The sequence below is a fragment of the Mesocricetus auratus genome, unplaced genomic scaffold, assembly GCF_017639785.1.
Source record: "Mesocricetus auratus isolate SY011 unplaced genomic scaffold, BCM_Maur_2.0 Super-Scaffold_100041, whole genome shotgun sequence".
Classification (NCBI taxonomy): Eukaryota; Metazoa; Chordata; class Mammalia; order Rodentia; family Cricetidae; genus Mesocricetus; species Mesocricetus auratus.
In genome coordinates this window covers 6,864,434-6,886,028 of record NW_024429218.1, presented here as the reverse complement: position 1 = coordinate 6,886,028, position 21,595 = coordinate 6,864,434, and the positions used below count along the sequence as shown (strand labels likewise).

Here is a 21,595-nt window from a genome sequence, read left to right as displayed (position 1 = left end):
AGTGTAGCCAGGCGGTGGTGGCGCATGCCTTTAATCCCAGCACTCAGGAGGCAGAGGCAGGTGGATCTCTGTGAGTTCGAGGCCGGGCTGGACCGATAGCCTCCAAAACAATACAGAGAAGCCCTATCTCATAAAAACCAAAAACAAAAGTTACATTTAGTGTATATAACACATTCTGTTTAGTACTGAGCATCAAGGCTCCTGAAACTGACTTTGTTGGTGATCAGAAATGTCACTGGCACACAAATAAAGTAAGAGTTTTATACAAGAAAGAAACAGAGAGAACTCTGTAGGACTTCTATCGATGAGGGGAGATATAGAAGTTTCTATACATCTTTAGTATTTGAGATTTTTAACACATGATTTTAGACCATTGCAGAAGGCCCCTAAATTTGATCACTGCTCCTGTTGGCAGGAGGACATAACTAGTCTTAAGAAAATAGAATCTCACTGGGCAGTGCTAGTGGCATACACCTTGAATCCTAACCATTAGGAGGCAGAGGCAGGCAGATGTCTAAGTTTGAGGCAAACCTGATCTACACAGTGAGTTCCTGGACAGCTAGTGCTAAACAGAGAATCCCTATCTAAAAACAAAAACAAAAACAAAAACAAAAACAAAAAACCCTCAAAGGCTTAGTTCTTTTTCTATCTAGGAAGTCCCTATAACTTAGTTTTTGTGGTTAAACCTAGACTTTGGAAGCATGTGATAAACTAATAACATTTGTTTATACTCTTTGCTGGAAGGTCCTTCTCGCCATGTGGCAACACAGAGCCCAGTGAGGACAGGACACTCCAGGAAAGGAGCCCTGAATAGTTCCCCTAAATATTAGGTCATGAACATCTGGAATCCTGGTACCAGCTTGATCTTGTTTAAATAGCAGTATTAGAAAAGCAGAATCATTAAAAAACCTTCGATAGCTTAGTTTTCTCTATAAATGACAATGGTACAGAACAATTAATACAAAATATATGAAGTTTCAGTTGCAAGTGATGTATTTGTGCTTGCTGTTATTAACATTCTTTCTCTTCATAACAAGAGCTAATTAAGTTATCATATAATAATAAAATATTTTTACTTTATATAATTCATAAAATCTCCATCCTATACACGTCTTTCTTTGCAGTAATAGCTTCAATTTTTATTCCACAGCATAAATATTCACCTGCACCCAGATCAATTTGCATTTATCTCAAAATACAGTAATACATGATCTGGGTGCAGTGGCCCACCACTGTAATCCTGGTAAGTGAGAGCTAAGAGAGGCTCTCCAGTTCAAGTGCAACCTACAAAACACATCTGAGGCCAGCCTGGGCTACATAGTAAGACCCTCTGCCAAGAGGCAAGAGAGACAGAGACAGCAAGATAGAGAGACCCGCCCTGAAAGGAGAGACAGACATGTGATGATACATTGTTTATGATCTAACAAAGCAACTAAAGATGAGAAAAGCAATCAGCAGGCCACGAGCTCTTACCTCTACCTCAGGCTGAAAGGGCTGCCCTGTCCTCCACGTGGCTGGAGAATAAACAACCTCTGAGATTGAATACCAAATGTCCCACTCCTATCTTATATACCTCTCTACAGCTGGGATTAAAGGAGTGGGATCCCAAGTGGTGAGATCTCCTTTGTGTGAGCTGTTTCTCTTTTAGACTGATTCACTCTAATGTAACCCTGGGTGGCCTTGAACTCACAGAGAGCCATCTGCCTCTGTCTCCTGAGTCCTGGGATTAAAGGTGTATACCACCACTGCCTGGCCTCAATGGCTTGCTAGTATGGCTGCTGGAATTAAAGGTGTGTATCACCACTGCCTGGCTCTGTGGCTGTGGCTAGCTTTGCATTTTGATCTCCAGTTGCTTTATTAAATCATCAATAATATATCACCACAATTCCCCTTTTTGACTAATACAAAAAGAAAAAGACTACAAAAGGGGAGGATATAGATCAGTTGCCTTTTAGATCATAAACAATATATCACCACACAGACATATGTACACACACACAGACAGACAGACAGACAGGCAGGCAGGCAGGCAGAGAAAGAGAGATACTTCCTAGGAGACCCTGCCCTAAAGACTAGGTTGTGGGGGAGTAGGAAGAAGGGGAGCCACATAGATTAGCAGCATACATAGCACAAGCCTAATGTGTTCAAAGCTCTGGGTTTGACCCCAAGAACCATTAAAAAAGGAAGAAGAGAGAAAAGAAGGGAACAGAACAGAAGGGATTCATTCCTATGTTTGTGAGTCAGCCAGAGATCACTGGGACAGACGTGACTGGCCCTGTGATATCGCCACCTGGGTCAGACATGAGAGGAAATCTGGGGGAGTTATCCCTAAAAGTGTTTGCAGATCTGAGTGCAAGGAAGCTTCAAAATATGCTTGCCCTTCTATTCTTTAAAATTGCAGTTTGAGAGCTGGCAAGAAGGCTCAGCGGGTAGAGGCCTCACTGAGCAAGCCTAATGATGAGAACCCATGGGAGGGGGAAAGGAGAAAGTTGACATCACAGGGCTGACCTCTGACCTACACACGTGAACTCCAGCACATGCACACCCGTGTACACACATACACACACACACCATCAAATGAAAATTGAAAATTAGAGTTTCTGGAATTCTAGCTAACAAATACAAAGGAATCATAATCTTCTTGTACTTGTTATGGAGAATTTTGATGGTAGTAAAGTTTCTTAGGCCACTTCCCATTTCCAGTGTATTTTTATGCTCTTCTGAAGTTGTGAGTTGACTGTATCCTTTGAAAAAAAGATCTTTTGAAAGCAACAGACGTGCTTCGTAAGCTATAAGATCACTCAGTTTCAGCATACTGATTTTCAACTGATGTGCAATGTCAATTCTTGTTTTGGTGCGCAGACCTTTAATGCCTGAGGAATGCAGAGTCACAGTTCAACCTGCACAAACCCTGACCTCGGATTGCTCCCGGCTCTGTCGAAATGGCTACTACACCCCCACGGGCAAGTGCTGCTGCAGTCCAGGCTGGGAGGGAGACTTCTGCAGAATTGGTTAGTATTTCTGCTATCACCTGGAACCCTGACTGTAACTGGCCCTTGGGTGCTTGAGAAACTAGTATCACCTGTTTCTAGAACCATTCAGCGTGCCGGAGGCTAGTGCTTCACAACTTCTCTTTCTGAAGTTGCAAGTGGAACCCTTCCCATTTTAATGTAGGTCGAACTTAAGTTAATCATGAGCATATGAGACCTCTAAAGGATGAATCCTTTCAAAAGGAAGAAAAAATGAAAACAGAACAGCACAGTCCTGCATTTGGAGAGCTCACACCCGCCAAAGACTTGGTGCTTGCCAAACCCTGACCAACTGCCAGCCTTTTCCAGACGCTGCATGGACGCCCTTTCTGACTTCACGCTTGCATTTCGCTGTGGCACACTAGGAATGGAGATTCTCAGTGCATGTTACTAATTAAAAGGGGAACATGCAAGTATCTAGACACATGTTGTGAGACTATTCTATTCTACTCCATCCCTTGTGACCCATTGTAAAGTGAGCAGCTGCTCAAAGAGAATGGAGCACATTTGTGTGGGTTATTCTAACGTGTCACGTGAGGTTTCCTCAGTTTCCTGCTATGTTAAATTCTAATTGGTGTGAAGTCAAGAAAAATGAGTAAGGGATGGAGAGATGGCTCAGTGATTAAGAGCACTGGCTGTTCTTCCAGAGGTCCTGAGTTCAATTCCCAGCAACCACATGGTGACTCAGAGCTACCTACGAAGGGATCTGATGATCTCTTCTGTCCTGCAGGCACACAGGAGGACAGAGCACTCATTCATATAAATACATAAAAAAGAAAATGAATGAACTCAGAAACTTAAGAATTTAAGATTGGGCTTGAAATACAAATTCAATAAGGAGTGTGCATGCATTAGTCAGAAATGGTTTTAATCTCTACTGTATCACACGTTAAAGTACATCCTGCCAATGAAAACCAAAATTCAAATTAATATTTAATATTTCTCTTGGCTCATAAATCCTGCTTTTTATTCTAAAGATATATGTTTTGAAATATACTATAATCATGACTTGTTTGGCTTGCATATTGTCTAACAAAAGCAACCGACACTTAAGAGTTATATAGACAGTAAATATTTTAAGCTTAAATTCCTTCTGCCATTTAGTAACATCTGATTAGAGTTCGAGCTATAAATCTAGGAGATACATAATTACAACTTGTCTGTGGTAGCTCCACCCCTAGACTTATCATAAGTGACAACTAATGAATATACCAAACTGTGTCTCTCCATACCATCATGGCAGTAAATCTTTACATTCTCTCTCTATATCGCAGGAAGCAAATGACTTAATTAAGAAACTCAATGCTTTAAGCAGCCCTAAAAAGCATTGCCCAGAATGTCCTCTGCCAGTCCCTGCACTGACCCCAGGATGGGACTTCAGGCATAAGCAGAGGTCAATGTGTTCTGTGCATCCCCAGTCGTAGCTTGGGGAAGCAGGGATGCCAGGGAGACCAGATGTTGGATGTTGCATGCAACTCCAGTCCCAAACTGACCTTATTTCAGTGTCACATTGGAACTGCTCCAGCTGGTGACCCCTTTCTCAAGGCCAGTCTCTCTCCTGTGAGGTCCTACCCCGAAGGGATGGAATTGCTGTTGGTTGAAACGCCCTGTGGAGCAGGAGCTGAAAGGGCTGGCATTACTGTGTTACTGTCAGTTCTTCAAATGACTGTGATAGTTTGTCATGAGCCCTGCTTCTCCATGTGCTGACATCTGGACATAAGTGAGCTCGGGCCCTGCCCCTAAAAGCCTTCAAGTCTGGGAACTGTCTGAGTGTACCTTTCTTTGCGCGTTCAGTTTGTGGCTGTTTCCTGCCTTCTTTTTCTGCCTTTCTTTATCCATCAGACACTTGGTCTCATCTACGGCATGGCTTTCTGATATGAAGTTTAAGAATAACACCACGGGGCAGGAGAGATGGCTCAGCGGTTAAGGGCACTGGCTGCTTTTCCAGAGGTCCCGAGTTCAATTCCCAGCAACCCCACAGTGGCTCGCAACCGTTTGTAATGAGACCGGATACCCTCTACTGGTCTGCAGGCATACACGCAGGCAGAACACTGCATGCATAATAAGAAAAATCTTTTGTAAAAAGATTCAAAGAGAAAGAATAATAATGCCGTGTTTCCTTTCTTGCAGCCAAATGCGAGCCGGCATGTCGTCACGGAGGCGTCTGTGTCAGACCGAACAAGTGCCTCTGTAAGAAAGGCTACCTCGGTCCTCAGTGTGAGCACGTGGACAGAAGCATGCGCAGAGCGGCCAGGGCAGGTATTCTGGATCACATCATTGACATGACGTCTTACTTGCTGGACCTCACAAGCTACATCGTATAGTGTCTGGGACAGCCGAATAGTACTTCCTGGTGGGCATTTATTTTGATCTTGTCATTAAAAAGAGACACTATATCCTCCTGCTACGAATGCCCGTGATCTCATTTTCTTCTAGCCATTTAAAAGCAATTTCCAGAAGTGGGCAGACTGAATTCAGTGTGTATGTTGGCCTGTTCATTCAGATACACACGCCCCACACGCGCGCACTCACAGCCCCGAGACCCGAGGTCGTATGGCAGGCGCTTTTGTTTTGTTTTGTTTTTAATACCTACTGCCTGGTGTGGAGTACTTCACACAAAAGTTCCACTGAGAATTAAATTGCAGAATTTTTATGGCATCAAAAGATATCCCTTTAGTTCCCGGAGAATTTCTGCCTGTAATTACTAAAGTTGAGCATAGTAGGGTTTTGAAATGTTGTGCAATGTGGTAGAAATATTTTTATATTAAAGGTCTATAATGAGAGAGCATGTTTCCAAACTCCTCGATGGGTTTCTGAGCAAGCAGCTTGGTGTGATATTGTACTCTGCATTCCTGTTGATGTATCTAATTACAGAATGTTGTGCACTCACCTTTTTATTTGACAGAGCAATCTGGTTACTTCAGCTTAACCTCAAGATGGTTTTCAAATGTCTTATGATTAAATCAGAGCAACCTATCTGAAAAAGCAATCTTCCTGAATGGACTGCTTCTATTGTATATTTTGTGTAACAATAGTCACTGGTTTTGTGTTACATATTTATATTTTTATTTTATTTTTATAATATAGACATCACCTAGATGAAACACCTTTACCCTGTCCTGTAAATTACTAAGGTTACATTCCACCAGCTTAATTGGAAAGAAGGGGATTAAGGCAGCAAACAGCCTCTAATGTGCCTTGGATCTAATGTAGCAGTGTGTCCTTGTGCCAACATGTAACCACCACACCGGTCAGATGGAAAAGCAAGAGAACAGCCAGTCCTTCCAGAACTCCAGCCGCGCACACATGTGCGGGGCTTCCACCACAAGGCTGTCAGGGTCCGGGATTAGAACCCTAAGGTGTGCACCCTGACTCTACCCTCATGGAGAAGAGCCTACACATTCATAGCCACTCCAGGCTGTGCAGGAGCTGCCTAATGTGCAGATTCTTAAAATCTTCATTCTTGGCAACACTGACTTCCGTGCACATGTTCCTTCGGGACACGGTGGCAATACCCCTTGACTGTGGCCTCAGTACATTTCCCACAAATGCTCTGTTCAGATTTTCTTAGAAAAATGATGTACTCCGAGTGACAAGAGTCTGACAGACATTGTTCTTAGTGGTTTTCCATTTGCCATCTCTCCACGTTTGCATTCTAACAAAGTGTAAGGGTTTTGTACTACTGGCCATGATAAGCACACACCCTCTACCGTAGCATCCATTCCTCTGGAATCATGTGAGCACCCGGCACTGGCTAATTTTTGCACACATGCTCCTTATCCTTAGGAATATGAGCTTTAATTATAAAACAACAGCAGCAATCTGTTGTTTTAAAGTAAGAGAGTTGCAATTACATTGTGGATTCTAAGGGATTCTAAAGAATCTACAACATGGAACAATTTGTTGGCTCCACGGCTCCTGTCTTCCGTATATGATTACTTGGGTTTCCAGTGACCTCATACCAATGGAAATGGGTTGAGAAACCTTGGTGCTTAGTGAACAATAGCCTGCATTAAAAAGTGCATGCATAATTTTGCACAATTTAGCTTCAATTGACAGTCTATTCAAAGAAGTCTTGGAACTAAATGAGCATGGAGACCAAATTGCCCTCTTACCCCAGAAAAGGGGTGGTCCCTTCTAGTCTCACCAACACTCCATTGGCCCAACACTGTGACAAATCTTGCAATGAACCATGCAGTAGCCTGAATCTGTAGGTTAATAGCAATCTTTTGTCTCCGTTGCTTTCTCTTCATAGTCCTTTTACTGAATTCCATCACAGAAAGTTTTACAATTAAAAAGAGGAAAAACTGCCCTGACAACCATTTTTGTAAGTGGACCTTACTATCAAATCATCTCTTATTCAATGTGGGTGACACTGACAGAATGTGAATGTCTCCTGAAGGAGCCAGCTGTCTAAATCTGTCAAATCGTACAGTTTTATTACACATACCCCCATTCATAGTTTAAGCAAAAACAAGGATACCCCTGGAAAGCCAACAGAACCTTAAAGCCCGAGTGCTTCGTTTTACCGTTAAAGAGAAGATGTTCCTCTGGTGGGCGCTCTACTCGAACAACGTAGACTAGGCTGGCCAAACCAGAGCTGCTTTACATAACCCTTTCTCAAGTGACTTAGGGATCATTCTGTACTCCAGACGTCATTGCCTTTTCTATAATAACCTATTCAAATGAAATACCAAGTTCTCTTTAAAGAAGATAGCAAGATCCATGGCTATTTAAACCAAGCAAAGAAAGTCTCTAGACTCCTTTCTTTCTGTCCTTTGGAGAAAAGTAAATAGCAATGATTGATGGGTGATTGTGTGTTTTAGACTATGTGACCAATTCCAAAATTGTCTTTGGCCTATTCCTTGAAGTTGATTTTTAAATGTATGACTGGGGGTTATCATAAATGACTTATGAAAGATGGATTGGAATTGGTTAAAAAGTATGAGCTAAGAAAAATCTACCCATCTAACAAAGTACACAATCTAAACTGGAAGAATGTCATTTATGTGAGTGCTGATGTGTATGACAAAGAAGAAATAAACAGTTACTATTATTCCCTGCCCATCCTAGAGCTTAAGCTTTGGGTACCAGCTGACTGTGAAATAACCTTCTTATCAGTATTGTTGCCAAACGTGCCCTGACTTAAAGCCCATAAAGCAATGATATGAAAGCTAAATTAGCATATCATTAAAGTCAGAAGGAGGGACATTTAAGAAAATTCAGTGAAGACAAAAATGTTTCCATCCATACCTTTTTGTCTTAGAATCTTACTTAAGGTATTGGGAAATATTTCACAAGCTTTACTCAGAAGCTTCTACAATTTAACAGATCAATTTCATGAAAGATGGGCAAAGACATCTATGCATGCCCACAAAACCCAGCTAGAAATCTATTTTCTTGTCATTTGCATGCCTCTGAGTAGTCATGGCTTCCCAATTGACTATCCTTGGAATTGCTACCGGAATACCATACTGTTATTTAGCATTTTTGTTTCTGACATTGTTTTACTATCTGGCTGGGAGGTGGGCCCCTGCAGCGGAGGTCTTTCTAAACACATGCTAATCTATTAGGAGTTTCTCCACTTTCTCTTGGCATTCGAAAGAAGCCCAGTTTAAGTTGGTAAGGGAGGGGAATATACCAGTCACATTATGGGAAGTGCATCCGTTTAGTTTCTGAGCATCTTTCTAGAATGTTACCTGAGATTTCCCCACTGCCTCCTTCACCCTTCTTTGCCCCTCCACCTATATCTCTCTACCCATCTCTCTTTGAATCTCTTCTTCCTTCACTATCCTGACCCAGGATAGCCAAAACAACCCTGTTCAACAAGGTTTTCACTAAACAGATACATCACACGTGACCATCATGAGGTTGTCCTGGAACAGATACCTATACGTTTTGTTGGGGCTTGTTTTCCTTTGTTTTCTCTCCTGGAGTCATGTTGACTTAAATTCAGTATCACTAAGAAGAGTAGAGAAAGAGTGTACCGGGCTGGTCTACAGCAGTCATTGAAAGAAATGACGAAAATCACACACATCTACCAGTGTAGGTGCTCCATGTCAGTCTTCTAGAAAAGTCACAGGAAAGACAAATAGAGTCACCCTAGTAGAAAGCGTGAGCTGACAGGAGGGACACGCCTAGCTAGTTCCTACCAAAAATGACAACCATCTCTACAGAGTCCTCTTTGAAGAAAACTATTCCAAATCCATATGGAAGGAAACTAGTGTCTTGGTGATGATGACCTCAGAAACTTATCCTCCTTGCCATGAGGTCTGCCAGTCAGAAAACTTAACCAAATGTATATGCCTGGAAAACGAACACATTTTTATTCCCTGAGGAAATTGGTGGCACTGTTTCTGGGAGTATCGATGGATTCCCATCAGAAAGTTCCTCTTTCTATATTTGAGACATGCGTTTGCTCTCTGACTTTCTTTGTCACACCGACACAAGTTGGCCACACATCCAATTAGTAATATGACATGAAATAAGATAGGAAACCCAAGTGTAGATGCATCTAGATGTTGAAAACATGTTCTTGGAGCCTGTCAGATACAGTTCTCAGCTGAGTTTCTGTATGTCTTCCATGGTGCCTTCTCCTCTGAGTAACTTCTGGAATGGGCTTGAGGTTGCCTTCTAGGAGAAGGCAAAGGACTCATGGGAAAGCAAAGAGTAGTTAACTGCTTGATTCCCAAAATTCTAGCAGCCTTAGAGAGATTCATTCATTTATGAGATTGATATTTTCTTAAGTTCTATTAAATATGAAGCCAAAATCCACCCATCATTTACTTTGTTTTCTCGTATAACTTATTGAAGGCATGTATCAGACAGTTGAAAAATGCAAATAAATAATAGATTCCTTGCATCAATAAAAAACCTTATACCTAAAACTTCTCATTTGTTTTTGTAGGTCAACAACAACAACAACAAAAAATGGTACCAATTCAACATTCATCCTAAGGTAGTCTTTCATGTACATCACAAAGTAAGATGTCATTGTTTATTCAGGGTTTTCTTTTTTGAATCTATAACTCTTTATAGATTCAAAATACATATATCCATATACTGGCAAGTGAACATACCTATATATTGTATATTATCTCAGTTGGCTATCATCTTTTCAGTAAAAAGAATAACATTTTGTCATCTAATATATATATGTATATATTTAATTTTTCTCTATAGTATATGTATATTATATCTCAATAATATATATACACTAATATTGTGATAGGAAATTCACAGTGGCCAAATTTAATATAAGCTTTTTCTTCACAGTTAGAAATTCAGTCTTGAACATTTCTCTCTGTACTGAAAACTTAACTAGTCAGTAGTTTCCATTCACATGAATAAGGTATGATTAGACTTGGTATGGTCTGTGCCAGAATAAACATTGGATGCTACTTTGCTTTATAATCTTAAAATCTGAGCATGACTTTTCTGGAATGAGCTAAGAATCCATGTTCAGAGGGTTCATTTCATAATATTATTTTTGAGAAGCTAAACTGACAGCCTTATGAGATATCAGATATCCTTCATCTTATTCTAGCCAGAGGATGTGTATGGACATGTGTGTCACTAAGAGCCATGAAGTAACAGGATGGGCAATACTGAAGTACTGTAGAATTTTTGGGAACTTTATTCCCCAGGACATGCTACAACAGACTACTACTACTTAAAATAAATCTGTCTAATTACAAAGAAAAAATGGTTGAATCATGACCATAAGCACGAAGGGATTCTAATAGGAAACTCTTGTGTCCTCTTGAATTTGTCTGTGATTGATGTTGTTAAGTGTTAAGGGGTGGTTTTGTGTTCCATCCTTCTCACATATCTTGGTGTTTTGAGTTGTCAATGTCCATTTCCTTACAGGCTATTGACAATTAAAGCAGTCTATCCAGAATCTTATAGGACGTTTCAGAACCAATCCATCTTTGAGGCAGCTGACCGTAGGGACAACTGTCCCAAATGCAAGTAGGGTCAGGGCTAGTGCAGGGATGACTTACGAGTTCTAGAACATTCTAAAAATTAATGTGCGCATGACTCCCCCCCCCCCGAGTTTGAACTAATCTGGTTTACTAAATCAGTTTGTAAAAATATGCAGTTTTCCTTGATGGATCTTCTACTATTCAGCTACCCATTTATTCATCAATGCAATATAAATGCTGAAGTGCCTCGCAAAATTTCACGCTGCAGAGAAGGTTGGGGCCTCTGCAAGGGCAGGGCTGTATGTTCGCTGGCATGATTAACGTGTTTGAAGCAAAAGAGAATTTCACAATCAACTAGCTCCAGTTTGGTTCAGCCTTAGACTCCAGCAGTTACAAGTAGTACAGATGGCCTCCAGTACATCTGTGTGTATCTGTACATGTGCACACACCCATGTATATATATATTTATCTGTCTGTACAAACACTACATATGTATACACACTATCTATGTAATATATAATATATGTATAATGCATATAAATTCTAACAAGTGTATTTGTGATATCTTTAAAATAGAACAACTGTATCTTGAAGAAATGATAAATGCAGAGAATTGGCTTTATTGTTGATCTGTGGATTTAATGTTTTTAGGTGAAAGGATGTTTTAAGTGTATAATTTCTTTTCTTAATTTAATATATTTATGTAAATGCATGCCTGAAATTTGACTAGATTGGCTGTGTTTTGTGTCTTAACATGATCAAATGTATTAAACTTTATCTTATGACTTCATGCTATGTGCCCTTTCAAAATTTGTCTTTATTTTAAATTTTAGAAAGTTCTTCCTAAATTTTCAGACTGGTCATACAAACACTATTCTTGAAATATTATATTCAAGGTACTTATAAATATTATTGTCTTTTGTCATTATTTATGACCTAATTCTAATATTTCCCACCCAAATCATCGCTAATATCAGGGTCAATTTCATTGTGTAGCTATATTAGGCAACCATAAAGATAATTTCTTGGTTTACGTTTGTTCTAAGTTGCAAGTGACTTAAACCTAATCCTTTTAAGTATGAGCTACTGGCCAAGTTAAAGGTAAGGCATAAAGAATTGTAGAAGAACATTTGTGACACTGGGCACCCCACTGAAGGACGCATGGGAAAGAGGGTAAGTCACACACCCCACTGAAGGACGCATGGGAAAGAGGGTAAGTCACACACCCCACAGGTTTGTGGCCTTTGTTGTTTGGCTTTTACCATAATTGAAGCAAACATTTTGTCAAAAGTCTTTGTCCAAAATCTAATCAGTAGCGCTAGAAAGATGGCCAGGAGCCCTGACACAAGGTTGATTCCCAGGACCCCCATGACGGCTCACAACTGTCTAACTTCAGTACCATGGACTCCAATGACATCTTCTGACCTCCACAGGCAACAGGCATGTGTATGATGCACGCAGACACATCTGGCAGATAATCACACGTGAGTGTTTTTAAGACTGATCTGTGAATTAGAACTCGTATTGGAAGAGCAATCTGCTTCCGTCTCACTCCCACGTCGTGTTCCTAAATAAACACAGCTCCCTGGCTTCCTGAAAGGAAAGGCAGCCCCGTAGGTTATTTCTAGGAGAACAAAGCGGGTGAAGATCCACTCACAAAGCGGCCCAGAAATTAGGTTGCTGTCTAGAAGTTTAAGCAAAATGACATCAGGCGAGCATCCTCTAGCTGGTCCCACAGGGACCCAGGAAGCACCAGAGACCCCCTTTCAGCCACTGCCCTTCACATACCCTGCCTCAGCCCACGGACCTCGTGACTCCTGAGTGTGCCTGACACGATGAATCCCCCACCGGCCTAGGGGACTTGCTACACACACCAGTAGGCTAAAAACGCACATACCCAGTTCCAGGTGGAAGCATCCTTGCTTTCACTGAGCTCCTGGGTTCCTTCTTCCTGCCCCTCATTTGGCTTCTCAGCTCTGCCATTGCTGGTTAAACCAATTCCTTGTCTGAGATTCTGTAAGTTATGAACACCTGAAGTTGCTTCTCTGCCCATTTTAAAACTCTCAGTTGATACATGATTAACATGTGTGCTTTAGAGAGGGATGAAGAGAAAGATGGTCTTCCTCCATGAGAGTGGACACAGCAGGGTGGTGAAGCCAAGCGTCAAGGTGCTTGCCTGGCATGCAAAGCCCTTCCTGGGTCCCGTCCTCAATGCCACCAAAAGATAAGAGTAGAATAAACAAATGAAAAGTCAAAAAGAAAGGAAGGAAGGAAAAGGAAAGGAAAGAAAAGAAAAGGATGAAGAAAAACATGATGGAATGTTCTCTGGGATAGCAAGAACCTGCTCTCTTGGACCCCAGTAAATGAGGTTAGGAAAATATCTCCAAGGCTTCTACTGAGGACAAAGGCTCAGCAGCCATCACTGAGGATTTGCATCAGTCATATTTACAATGCAACTACTAGCTTAAGTTTTCTGTGGGCATCATAGTCAGCATGGCAGATATTTCTATGCACTTACCCCTTTTCCGCTTCTGTCTTTTGTTTGTTTTGTTGGTTGGTTTTCTGAGACAAGTTTTCTTTATACAACAGTCCTGGCTGCCCTGAAACTCACTCTATAGACCATCCTGGCCTCAAACTCATGGAGATCCGTCTGCCTCTGCCTCCTGAGTGCTGGTATTAGAGGTGTGAACTACCACCTGGCTACACTTATGTCTTGAAAGAGAGAGAAGAAAGGACGTTTGGGTCTGGGGAGTTGACTCGGGGGTAGCATGTATTAGAATTCCAGCACCTACATAAAAAGCCAGGGTGTGACTACTCAGGCCTGTAATCCAGCACTGGAGGAGGCTGAGATACAGGGCACATGAGCTCGCCAGCCAGCCTAGCTGAAAAGGTAAACACTAGGTGCAGAAAGAGACCCTGACTCCCAAAAATGAGGGAGAGAGTGACACAAGACACCTCCAAATTAACCTCTGGCTTCCACACTTGTATGTGCGTGACTCACACACACAGACACACACATTTACACACACAGAGACACACACACATTTACACACACACATACATGCACACACAAACACACATACACACAAAGGAAATTTGAAACTGATGTCCTATTTCTTGGTAAATACAATTTAAAATACCAGTCACAAGTTAATCTCATGTAAAATTTACTTTTTTTTCCTACTTAGCACTCAAATAAGTGTCTCTAGGGATTAAATTATACCAGCCTTCAAAGGAGTGAAAGATAAAAATAAGGCAAACACTATGGGTGAAATATTTCTAATGTGTTTTCATAATTTGATTTATAGTTCATTCCTATGCACTATTTTTATAATTAGCAGAACTGAAAGCGAAGGGGACAGGGAAAGGGAGCCAAAGGCTGGGCTGGCAGTGACTGTGAGACTCCTTTGGGGACTGTGCCAGCATCAGAAGCCGCTGGAGCTCAGGCTCGCAATTTAATAAGGTGCTGTCAGATCCCTTTGACATGTTTACAGCCTTGTAATTAAGACCCCTTGATACAAAATCCATGTGCTTCATAGAAAGCAACTTAGCTTATCATAGACACTCTGCTCCATGAGCTACAGCTACCAGAAGCCACACATGCCAGGTATACCAGCAAGGACCTTGTGGGGAGGCTATGCGTGCAAATACCAGGTCCAGATCCCTAACGGATTACCTGCTTGGTAGATACACACCTCTCACTACACTTGGGAATCAGCTCTCTTCTGTTAAAAAGAACAACACTGGTTCCTTCCAAGCTGGGGCTGGGGACATACCTTGGTGGTCAAGTGCCTGCTTGATCAGGCATGAGCGCCTGTGTTTGAATCCCCAGGACCACACAGGAGCTCAGCACAGAGGACATGCCTACTGCTCCAGCAGGGGCCCCAGTCATTGCCAGCAAGTCCAAACTAACTAGACAAAGCACCCCCGAGCCCCAGGTTCAGTGAGAGACCCTGTTTCTACAAATGAGGTAGGAAGAAGACACCAACGTGTCTGCACAGCCAAGCATATGCCCCAGACACACACGCGTGCGCGCGCGCACACACACACACACACACACACACACACACACACACACGCACTTCTTCATCTTCCTCTTCTTTCCAACTCCCCCCACACCCACTCTCCCTCCCTTCTGTGGGCCTGCTATTTATTTCTCTGACTTTGTAGCTCTTGCTTCTCCCATCCTAGATGGCTCATTCTGGTTCCCTTCCATGCCCTATCATGTCTGATGCACGCCTCTTACTTCCTTGAGTTGTCGAGGGTGTGGTCACAGAGAAGCTCCCTCCGGGGCCCTTCATGTCCACTTTGCCTCTGTCAAGTGAAAATTGCACCGGAGGATCCCCTAATGACCCAAACCCTTCCCTATACCCCCACAGGGAAAGCCTTTTCATAGCTCCAAGAGAAGAGCCAAGCCTTTAGCTGGAATGCCTTTTCAGATAGCAACTAGAGCGCAGTGGACCGTAGGTTCCGGGGTTGGGCCTCCTGGTTAGAACGTGTGGTAGTGTAAAGAGAAGCCTTCCTGCCAGCCTGGTTCCAGAGCCGCATCAGTCCCAAATAAACACACAGGAGGCTATATTAATTATGAAGCTGTTGGCCTTGCTTGTTTCTTACTGGCTAGCTCTGACTTAAGTATTTGTCCCATAATTGCTAATCTAAGTATTTTCTCTTACCGGAGAAGTTTCCAGGCTTCTTACCCCTATGGCGGTTACATCTTGACTCCCTGTGTTTCTCCTACCCAGAGTCCTCCTGGACTCCTAGTCCCACCTACCTTGCTTCCCTATTGGCCAACAGTGCTTTATTGACATATACACAGGACTTTCCCCATCAGGTAGGACTAAGTTAGCTTGTCGGTGACAGTTGTCAGGCTGCTGCTGCTTCTGGGGGGGATCATCACCGCAGGGGCTGCTCTTATCACTCCACAAACGTGCGATGTCATCAACATGCTGGGGTTGTTCCCATGCCTGAGCTGAACTCATTCTGGGTTGTGTAGTAATCCGCACGGTCCGCTGATAGAGACTAGCCTTAAGCTGTGCCGTCGTGCCGGCAGCAAGTGGTAACAAGAAGGACTCTTGATAAGAGAAAAGAGCTGAAGATGAAAATATCACCACAAATTAATGTGCTTAAAAGAAAAGGCAAAGCTTGAAAAAAATAGAAGTCGGATTTCTAAGTATTATTCAGCTTTTCTTTACACGGTATTTTCATGAGCTTTATTTCTCAGCGTGGTTTTACGTTCATAGCGAAACTTACCAGGAGGTTCGGGAACATCCCCTCTCTGTACACATGCGTTGCCTGCAGTGATGTCTGCACTTGCTCCCCAGAAGTCCACTTGTCACACGGATGTGACAAGTCACACAATGTGTGCACAAGTAGCACGTCACCTGGTTCACACTGAGGTCTGCCTGTGCTGCTCACATCCTACGGGCTTTGAATGACAGGTACCCACAATGACAGTGCAGCGCAGAGCAGTTTTACTGCCAGACAAGTGGCCTGCCCATTCATTTCCCCCTCCACCAGTCTGTTAGTGTCTCCTTTGTTTTGCCTTTTCTGGAATGTTCTGCGCTTGGGTCCATGCAGCATGAAGCTACTTTGGGTTGGCTTTTTACCTTGTCATGCCCATCCTTCTTCCGTCTCGTTTTTTTATGGCTCAACAGCTCATTACTTATTCGTGCCCAATAGTGTTCCTTCATACATCCATGTAGCACAATTTATTTATTCCTGCTCCCACTGAAAGAGACATTATTTGCTTGCAAACTTTTGGCAACGATAAACAAAGACACTACAAACATGTGAGTGGATTTTTGTGTGGGTAAGTTTCTCGGCTACTCTTGGTAAATGCATAAGAGTTCCGTTGTTGGGTTGTGGTCATAAAGCCTATGTGGTTTTATAGGACACTGCCAAACTCCCTGCCAAATGACAGTACCTTTTATATGTCACAAGCAATGTGGCAATTCCTGAGCCAGTGAGATGCGTCAGGGAGTGAAGGAACCCTTGTGGTAGAAGAACAGATAGGTGGCCCCCTGATCTACACACACACACACACACACACACACACACACACGAGTAGGTGTGAAATCAATCAACAGATCAATATTATTTAAGTAAACAGCAGGTTCCCGTGTTTTCCATCTTGGTCAGCACTTGAATTCGCCAGTGTGGACTGAATTTTCAGGAAGGAGGTTTTTATAATACTAACACCAAAATAGAATTATGGCAATTAGGTCTGGAGAGTGAAAAGGTGTCAAGAAAGCACATTTTGAAGAGGTGCAGACTTCCCCCAGTTGTTAGCTGTCGAATTAAGATTTGATCACAGGCAGTTCGGCTCTAGAGAAGCATTGTTCCTTGGAAATAGCATTTGAGACATAGATATGGCTACAGGAAGGTTTAAATGAGTGTGTGTGCATGCATGTGTGTGTGCTTGTGTGTATGCTGTGTATGTGTGTACATATGTGTGTCTGTAGTTAAACCTTCCATTAAATACATTTCAAGGTAAAAAGAAATATATGAAACAAATTGAATGGCTCATTTTCTATAATTCAGCACACATTCAATATTTCAGCATACACTCAATATAAAAACTATTAATAACTTACATTTATATAATAAATAAGTCCTCAAAAACAATTGCACATTCTACACTTACAGCCCTTCTCAATTTGGAAACAAAATTTTCATCAGAAATACTTGACTGCTATCTACTTGGGAAATTCTTCATTGAAAAAATAGACTCACATACCTACATTACCCAATCATGCCTAAAAGTTTTCCAATTGATTATTGAATCAACTGCTCCCTTTTATAGTTCAACTATTGAAAATTAAGCCATGTAGGATCAGAGTAGCCTCATTCCCTGTGCCTAATAACCGTGTGTGACTAGTGGTTGTGAATAAGATAGCAGAACTCCAGAGCAGCTGTTCTCAACCTTCTGAAGTCTATGGCCCTTAATACAGTTCCTCATGTTGATGGTCCAGAGCAGAGGTTCTTGACCCTCCTAATATTGCGTCCCTTTAATACAGTCCTCATGTTAATGGTCCAGGGCAGCGGTTCCCATCCTTTCCAGTGCTGTGCCCTTAATACAGTTCCTCATGTTGATGGTCCAGAGCAGAGGTTCTTGACCCTCCTAATATTGCATCCCTTTAATACAGTTCCTCATGTTGATGGTCCAGGGCAGAGATTCCCATCCTTTCCAGTGCTGTGCCCTTTAATACAGTTCCTCATGTTGATGGTCTAGGACAGTGGTTCTTGACCCTCCTAATACTGTGTCCCTTTAATATAGTTCCTCATGTTGTGCTGACCCCCGAACATAAAATTATTTTCATTGCTACTTCCTAACTGTAAGTTTGCTACTGTTGTGAATCATAATGTAAATATTTTTGGAGATAGAGGTTTGCCAAGGAAGGTCTCAGCCCACAGTTTGAGAACTGCTTCTCTAGAGCCTGGACACATGTCTCTGGTCACCTGCCTCCCAAGGAAAGAACATTAAAAATACCCATAATTCAAACTCAATTCTTCATTCCTCCATCACTTACTAGAGTTGCAGCTACTTATTTTAATGCGTCTGCCTATGAGGTATGGAGAGAAATGAAGAGTCATATTGGAAGGTCACAGTTCAGGCTCACATTCCATCTGACCCATGTTTCATTATTTCTCGTCCCTTGTTGGATGTGTGACCATAAACGTATTTCCTGGCTTCCCTAAACTCTCATTTCTTCATGTTAAACTAGAGTCATAATAAATGGTAGCCAAAGGATAAAGTAAGTCAATTCACGTAAGAAGCCTGGTATACTGTCTACACACAGCTCATGATAACTAGGAGTTAGTCATTATTGGTAAGTAGAATATATTTACCTTGGATGACCAAACGTATGTAGCCCATCTTCAGGATGGCATTTCTTTTCCCTAGAGGGGGCTTACCCACTTATCTGTGTAACCCAATATCTCCCTCTAGTGCCAAAACCCTTGAACAGCAGGCCTTGCTACAACTAGAGATCACACATTGAAGACCCTTGCTTCCCCAACCCCAGACACCATTTCCAGTTCCCTTAACAAGTACTCATTTTAGATGCTCTCCAAGTTCACCAACCCATTAACTGGGGGCCATGTTAAAATGCAATCTATGATGTCCTCAGGACGGAGTAGATGACTTCTCTTAAAATCTTGGATAATCTCCATTACCACAGATCTCTCTGAGTAGCAATGTTTTAGTCAATTCTATTCGTCAGTCAAGCTCTTTATAAAGAAATTACGATACTGTTTGAATAAGGAATTGCAAAGCTAAGTGATACGATGTCATCTTTTTTTTTCCCTGAGAAAATGTGCAAGGAGAAAATACCTGGAAAATTACATAAGCTAAAATGCACCTGAACTTTAAAGATGGAGTGAAAGAGAACAAGCACTTCTAGAACACATTTCCAGCAAGAAATAAGAGTGCGTGGGATAGCGTAGCAATTCCTCCATGCCGTTGACCTCACAATGGGATAGAATGACAACTCTTCACACCCTTGACTTCACAGCAGGATAGCATGGCAACTCTTTGACGCCCTTGACCTCACAAACGGGATAACATGGCAATTCTTCACATCCTTGACTTCACAATAGGATAGCATAGCAATTTTTCCACGCCCTTGACCTCACAAAGGAATCCAAGGTCAAGTGCTAGTCTTCTTAAACTACTCTGTGCCCATAATTTGCCTCACATGGACCCGATGACGATTTGGCAGGGAGACCTTTATCCAGTGGTGGAAGAGGTCACATTAGCTTCTGAGCTTGGGATTGGTGGCCTCTCTGGTGTCTTTGTGCTCAAGAGACATAGAAACACCAACATCCAGAAGACAACATCATCTGTGCCTCATTTCATTTTTCACAGAATGAACATAACAATAACTGTCACGTTTTGCCAACCTTAAACGAGACAGCAAATGAAAGCATTTTGAAGACAGCGTTCTGTCCACACAAGTGTGATTTGCTAAAAGTCTAACAGATCAGACGGGCCTAGATTCTCACACACAGAAGAGCTAACATCAGCTCTTTCTGATTAGCATGGAAAGGGGAATGGGTGGGGCCTGAAGTTTATTTAAATGTGTCCAATCAGTATTTTCTAAACTAATTAAGGACACAATGACTTAATTACTCAAAATTCTGGATGTCTGTGCTGCTTCCTATAATGAGATTACCAAGTTAATGACTATTTTCATCTGTTTTTCAAATATTTATTTCTGCTGATGAGTTTAATATACAGGCACGGTTCATCAGTAAGTTTGCCCTTATCTTGTTAAACTCACTGCATTCCCAACTTTGGGTGAAAAAAAGAGTCCATGTGAGTATCAAACAGTATGTGGAGGTTCCACTGCATTTCTCTCAGGCAATGTGATCAGGCAATGTGATCAGGCAGGAGCTCAAAGTTGTTAAATTCATTTCCAACATCCTCTCTCATGGGTATGCGCAAAGACTAGGCTCCGTCCTTTGTTTTGTGGTAAGAAATTACTTGTTTTGCCTCTATTGGCTTCTTAGAAGGTTGTTATTTGTTAAAAATGGGATTTTTAAAAAAGATTTATTTTAATACTATGAGTGTGAAGGGCAGGGCTATGAGCCTGTGAGTGCAGGTGCCCGTGGAAGCCAGCGAGAGCGCTATTCCTTGATGGGTGCACCGGGAACCAAACCCTACAGGAGTAACAAACGCTATTAACCATCTCTTTGGCCCCTTAGAAGCATGTTTTAAAGTATTTTTTTCAATTTTTTTAGGATCTCATAGTAATGGGTCCCCACTAATTGATTATCCTCTCTATAACACTACATGGCTTTGCATATGTATGTCTGTGTGATGTACAAACTGTGTGTATTCGTGTGTGCGTGCATGCGTGTGTGTGTGTGTGTGTGTGTGTGTGTGTGTGTGTGTGTGTGTGTACTTGAGACAGGGTATCTTGCTTAACACATAGCTCATCTTGGCTAGTCTGACTATCCATCTTGTCCAGCTTGTCCCAGGAAGTTCCTATTTCTGATTCCCGTATGTTGGGATCACAGGTACAAAGCCACACCTACCCCACTTTTTTCTAGGGATCTGAACTCCGGTCCTCGTGCTTACATGGAAGTTACTTTACTCGCTGAGCCCCCTGTGACACTACATTTAAAGAAAAGCACTTGACCGAATGCATTGTGATCGCTACACCTGTAAACGGAGTTTAGGAGAAAGTAAACACCAAAGAAACACAGTCCTACATTTCTACATTGAAAGAAAGCCAAGGAAGAAAGGAGGAGGAAAAGGACAGAGAGAAAGAGAGGAAGACATTTACAGGATTTTTCTCATAGACTCTCTTTTCCTTTACACAATAAGGCCTAGCATCGTGGCCAGGAAACACTGATTTCATTGCACAGTCATGTGAAGAGTACTTACACAATCCTCCTCTCAGTTGATAGATGACTACTGGACACCAGACTAGCCTTATTGGGAAGACAAAGGTAAGTAAGGCAGGCTCTTCTGTCTCACAATGCTAGCTAACATCCAAGAGGAGAAACAATATCCAGACATGTAAAGAAAACATTATTAGTGTCTAAAAGTACTTAGCAGGCAGAGTGAAATTTTTGGCTTACATCCAATCCACTTTGGTTATTTACTTAAGTCCTATGTTTGGGTACCAGGTCAAG

At 42.0% G+C, this 21,595-nt stretch overlaps 1 protein-coding gene and 1 long non-coding RNA gene across 2 annotated transcripts in view; one reads left to right on the top strand and one right to left on the bottom strand.

The window, feature by feature from the left end:
• The window catches only part of LOC101828564 (hedgehog interacting protein), an 88,530-nt gene extending 76,786 nt beyond the window's left edge, over positions 1 to 11,744 (top strand). Inside the window, 2 exon segments of the mRNA XM_005077726.4 lie at positions 2,863 to 3,011; positions 5,160 to 11,744. Of these exon segments, the coding sequence (XP_005077783.1) occupies positions 2,863 to 3,011; positions 5,160 to 5,353 (343 nt within the window). The 3' untranslated portion in view covers positions 5,354 to 11,744.
• A 478-nt stretch (positions 11,745 to 12,222) lies between these two features.
• Positions 12,223 to 15,667, bottom strand: LOC121135683. The gene is made up of 3 exons (XR_005872784.1): positions 15,628 to 15,667; positions 12,852 to 12,968; positions 12,223 to 12,547 (listed from the first exon to the last, which is right to left on the bottom strand). It is a non-coding gene; the product is annotated as an uncharacterized LOC121135683 (long non-coding RNA).
• Between the last annotated feature and the right edge of the window lie 5,928 nt (positions 15,668 to 21,595).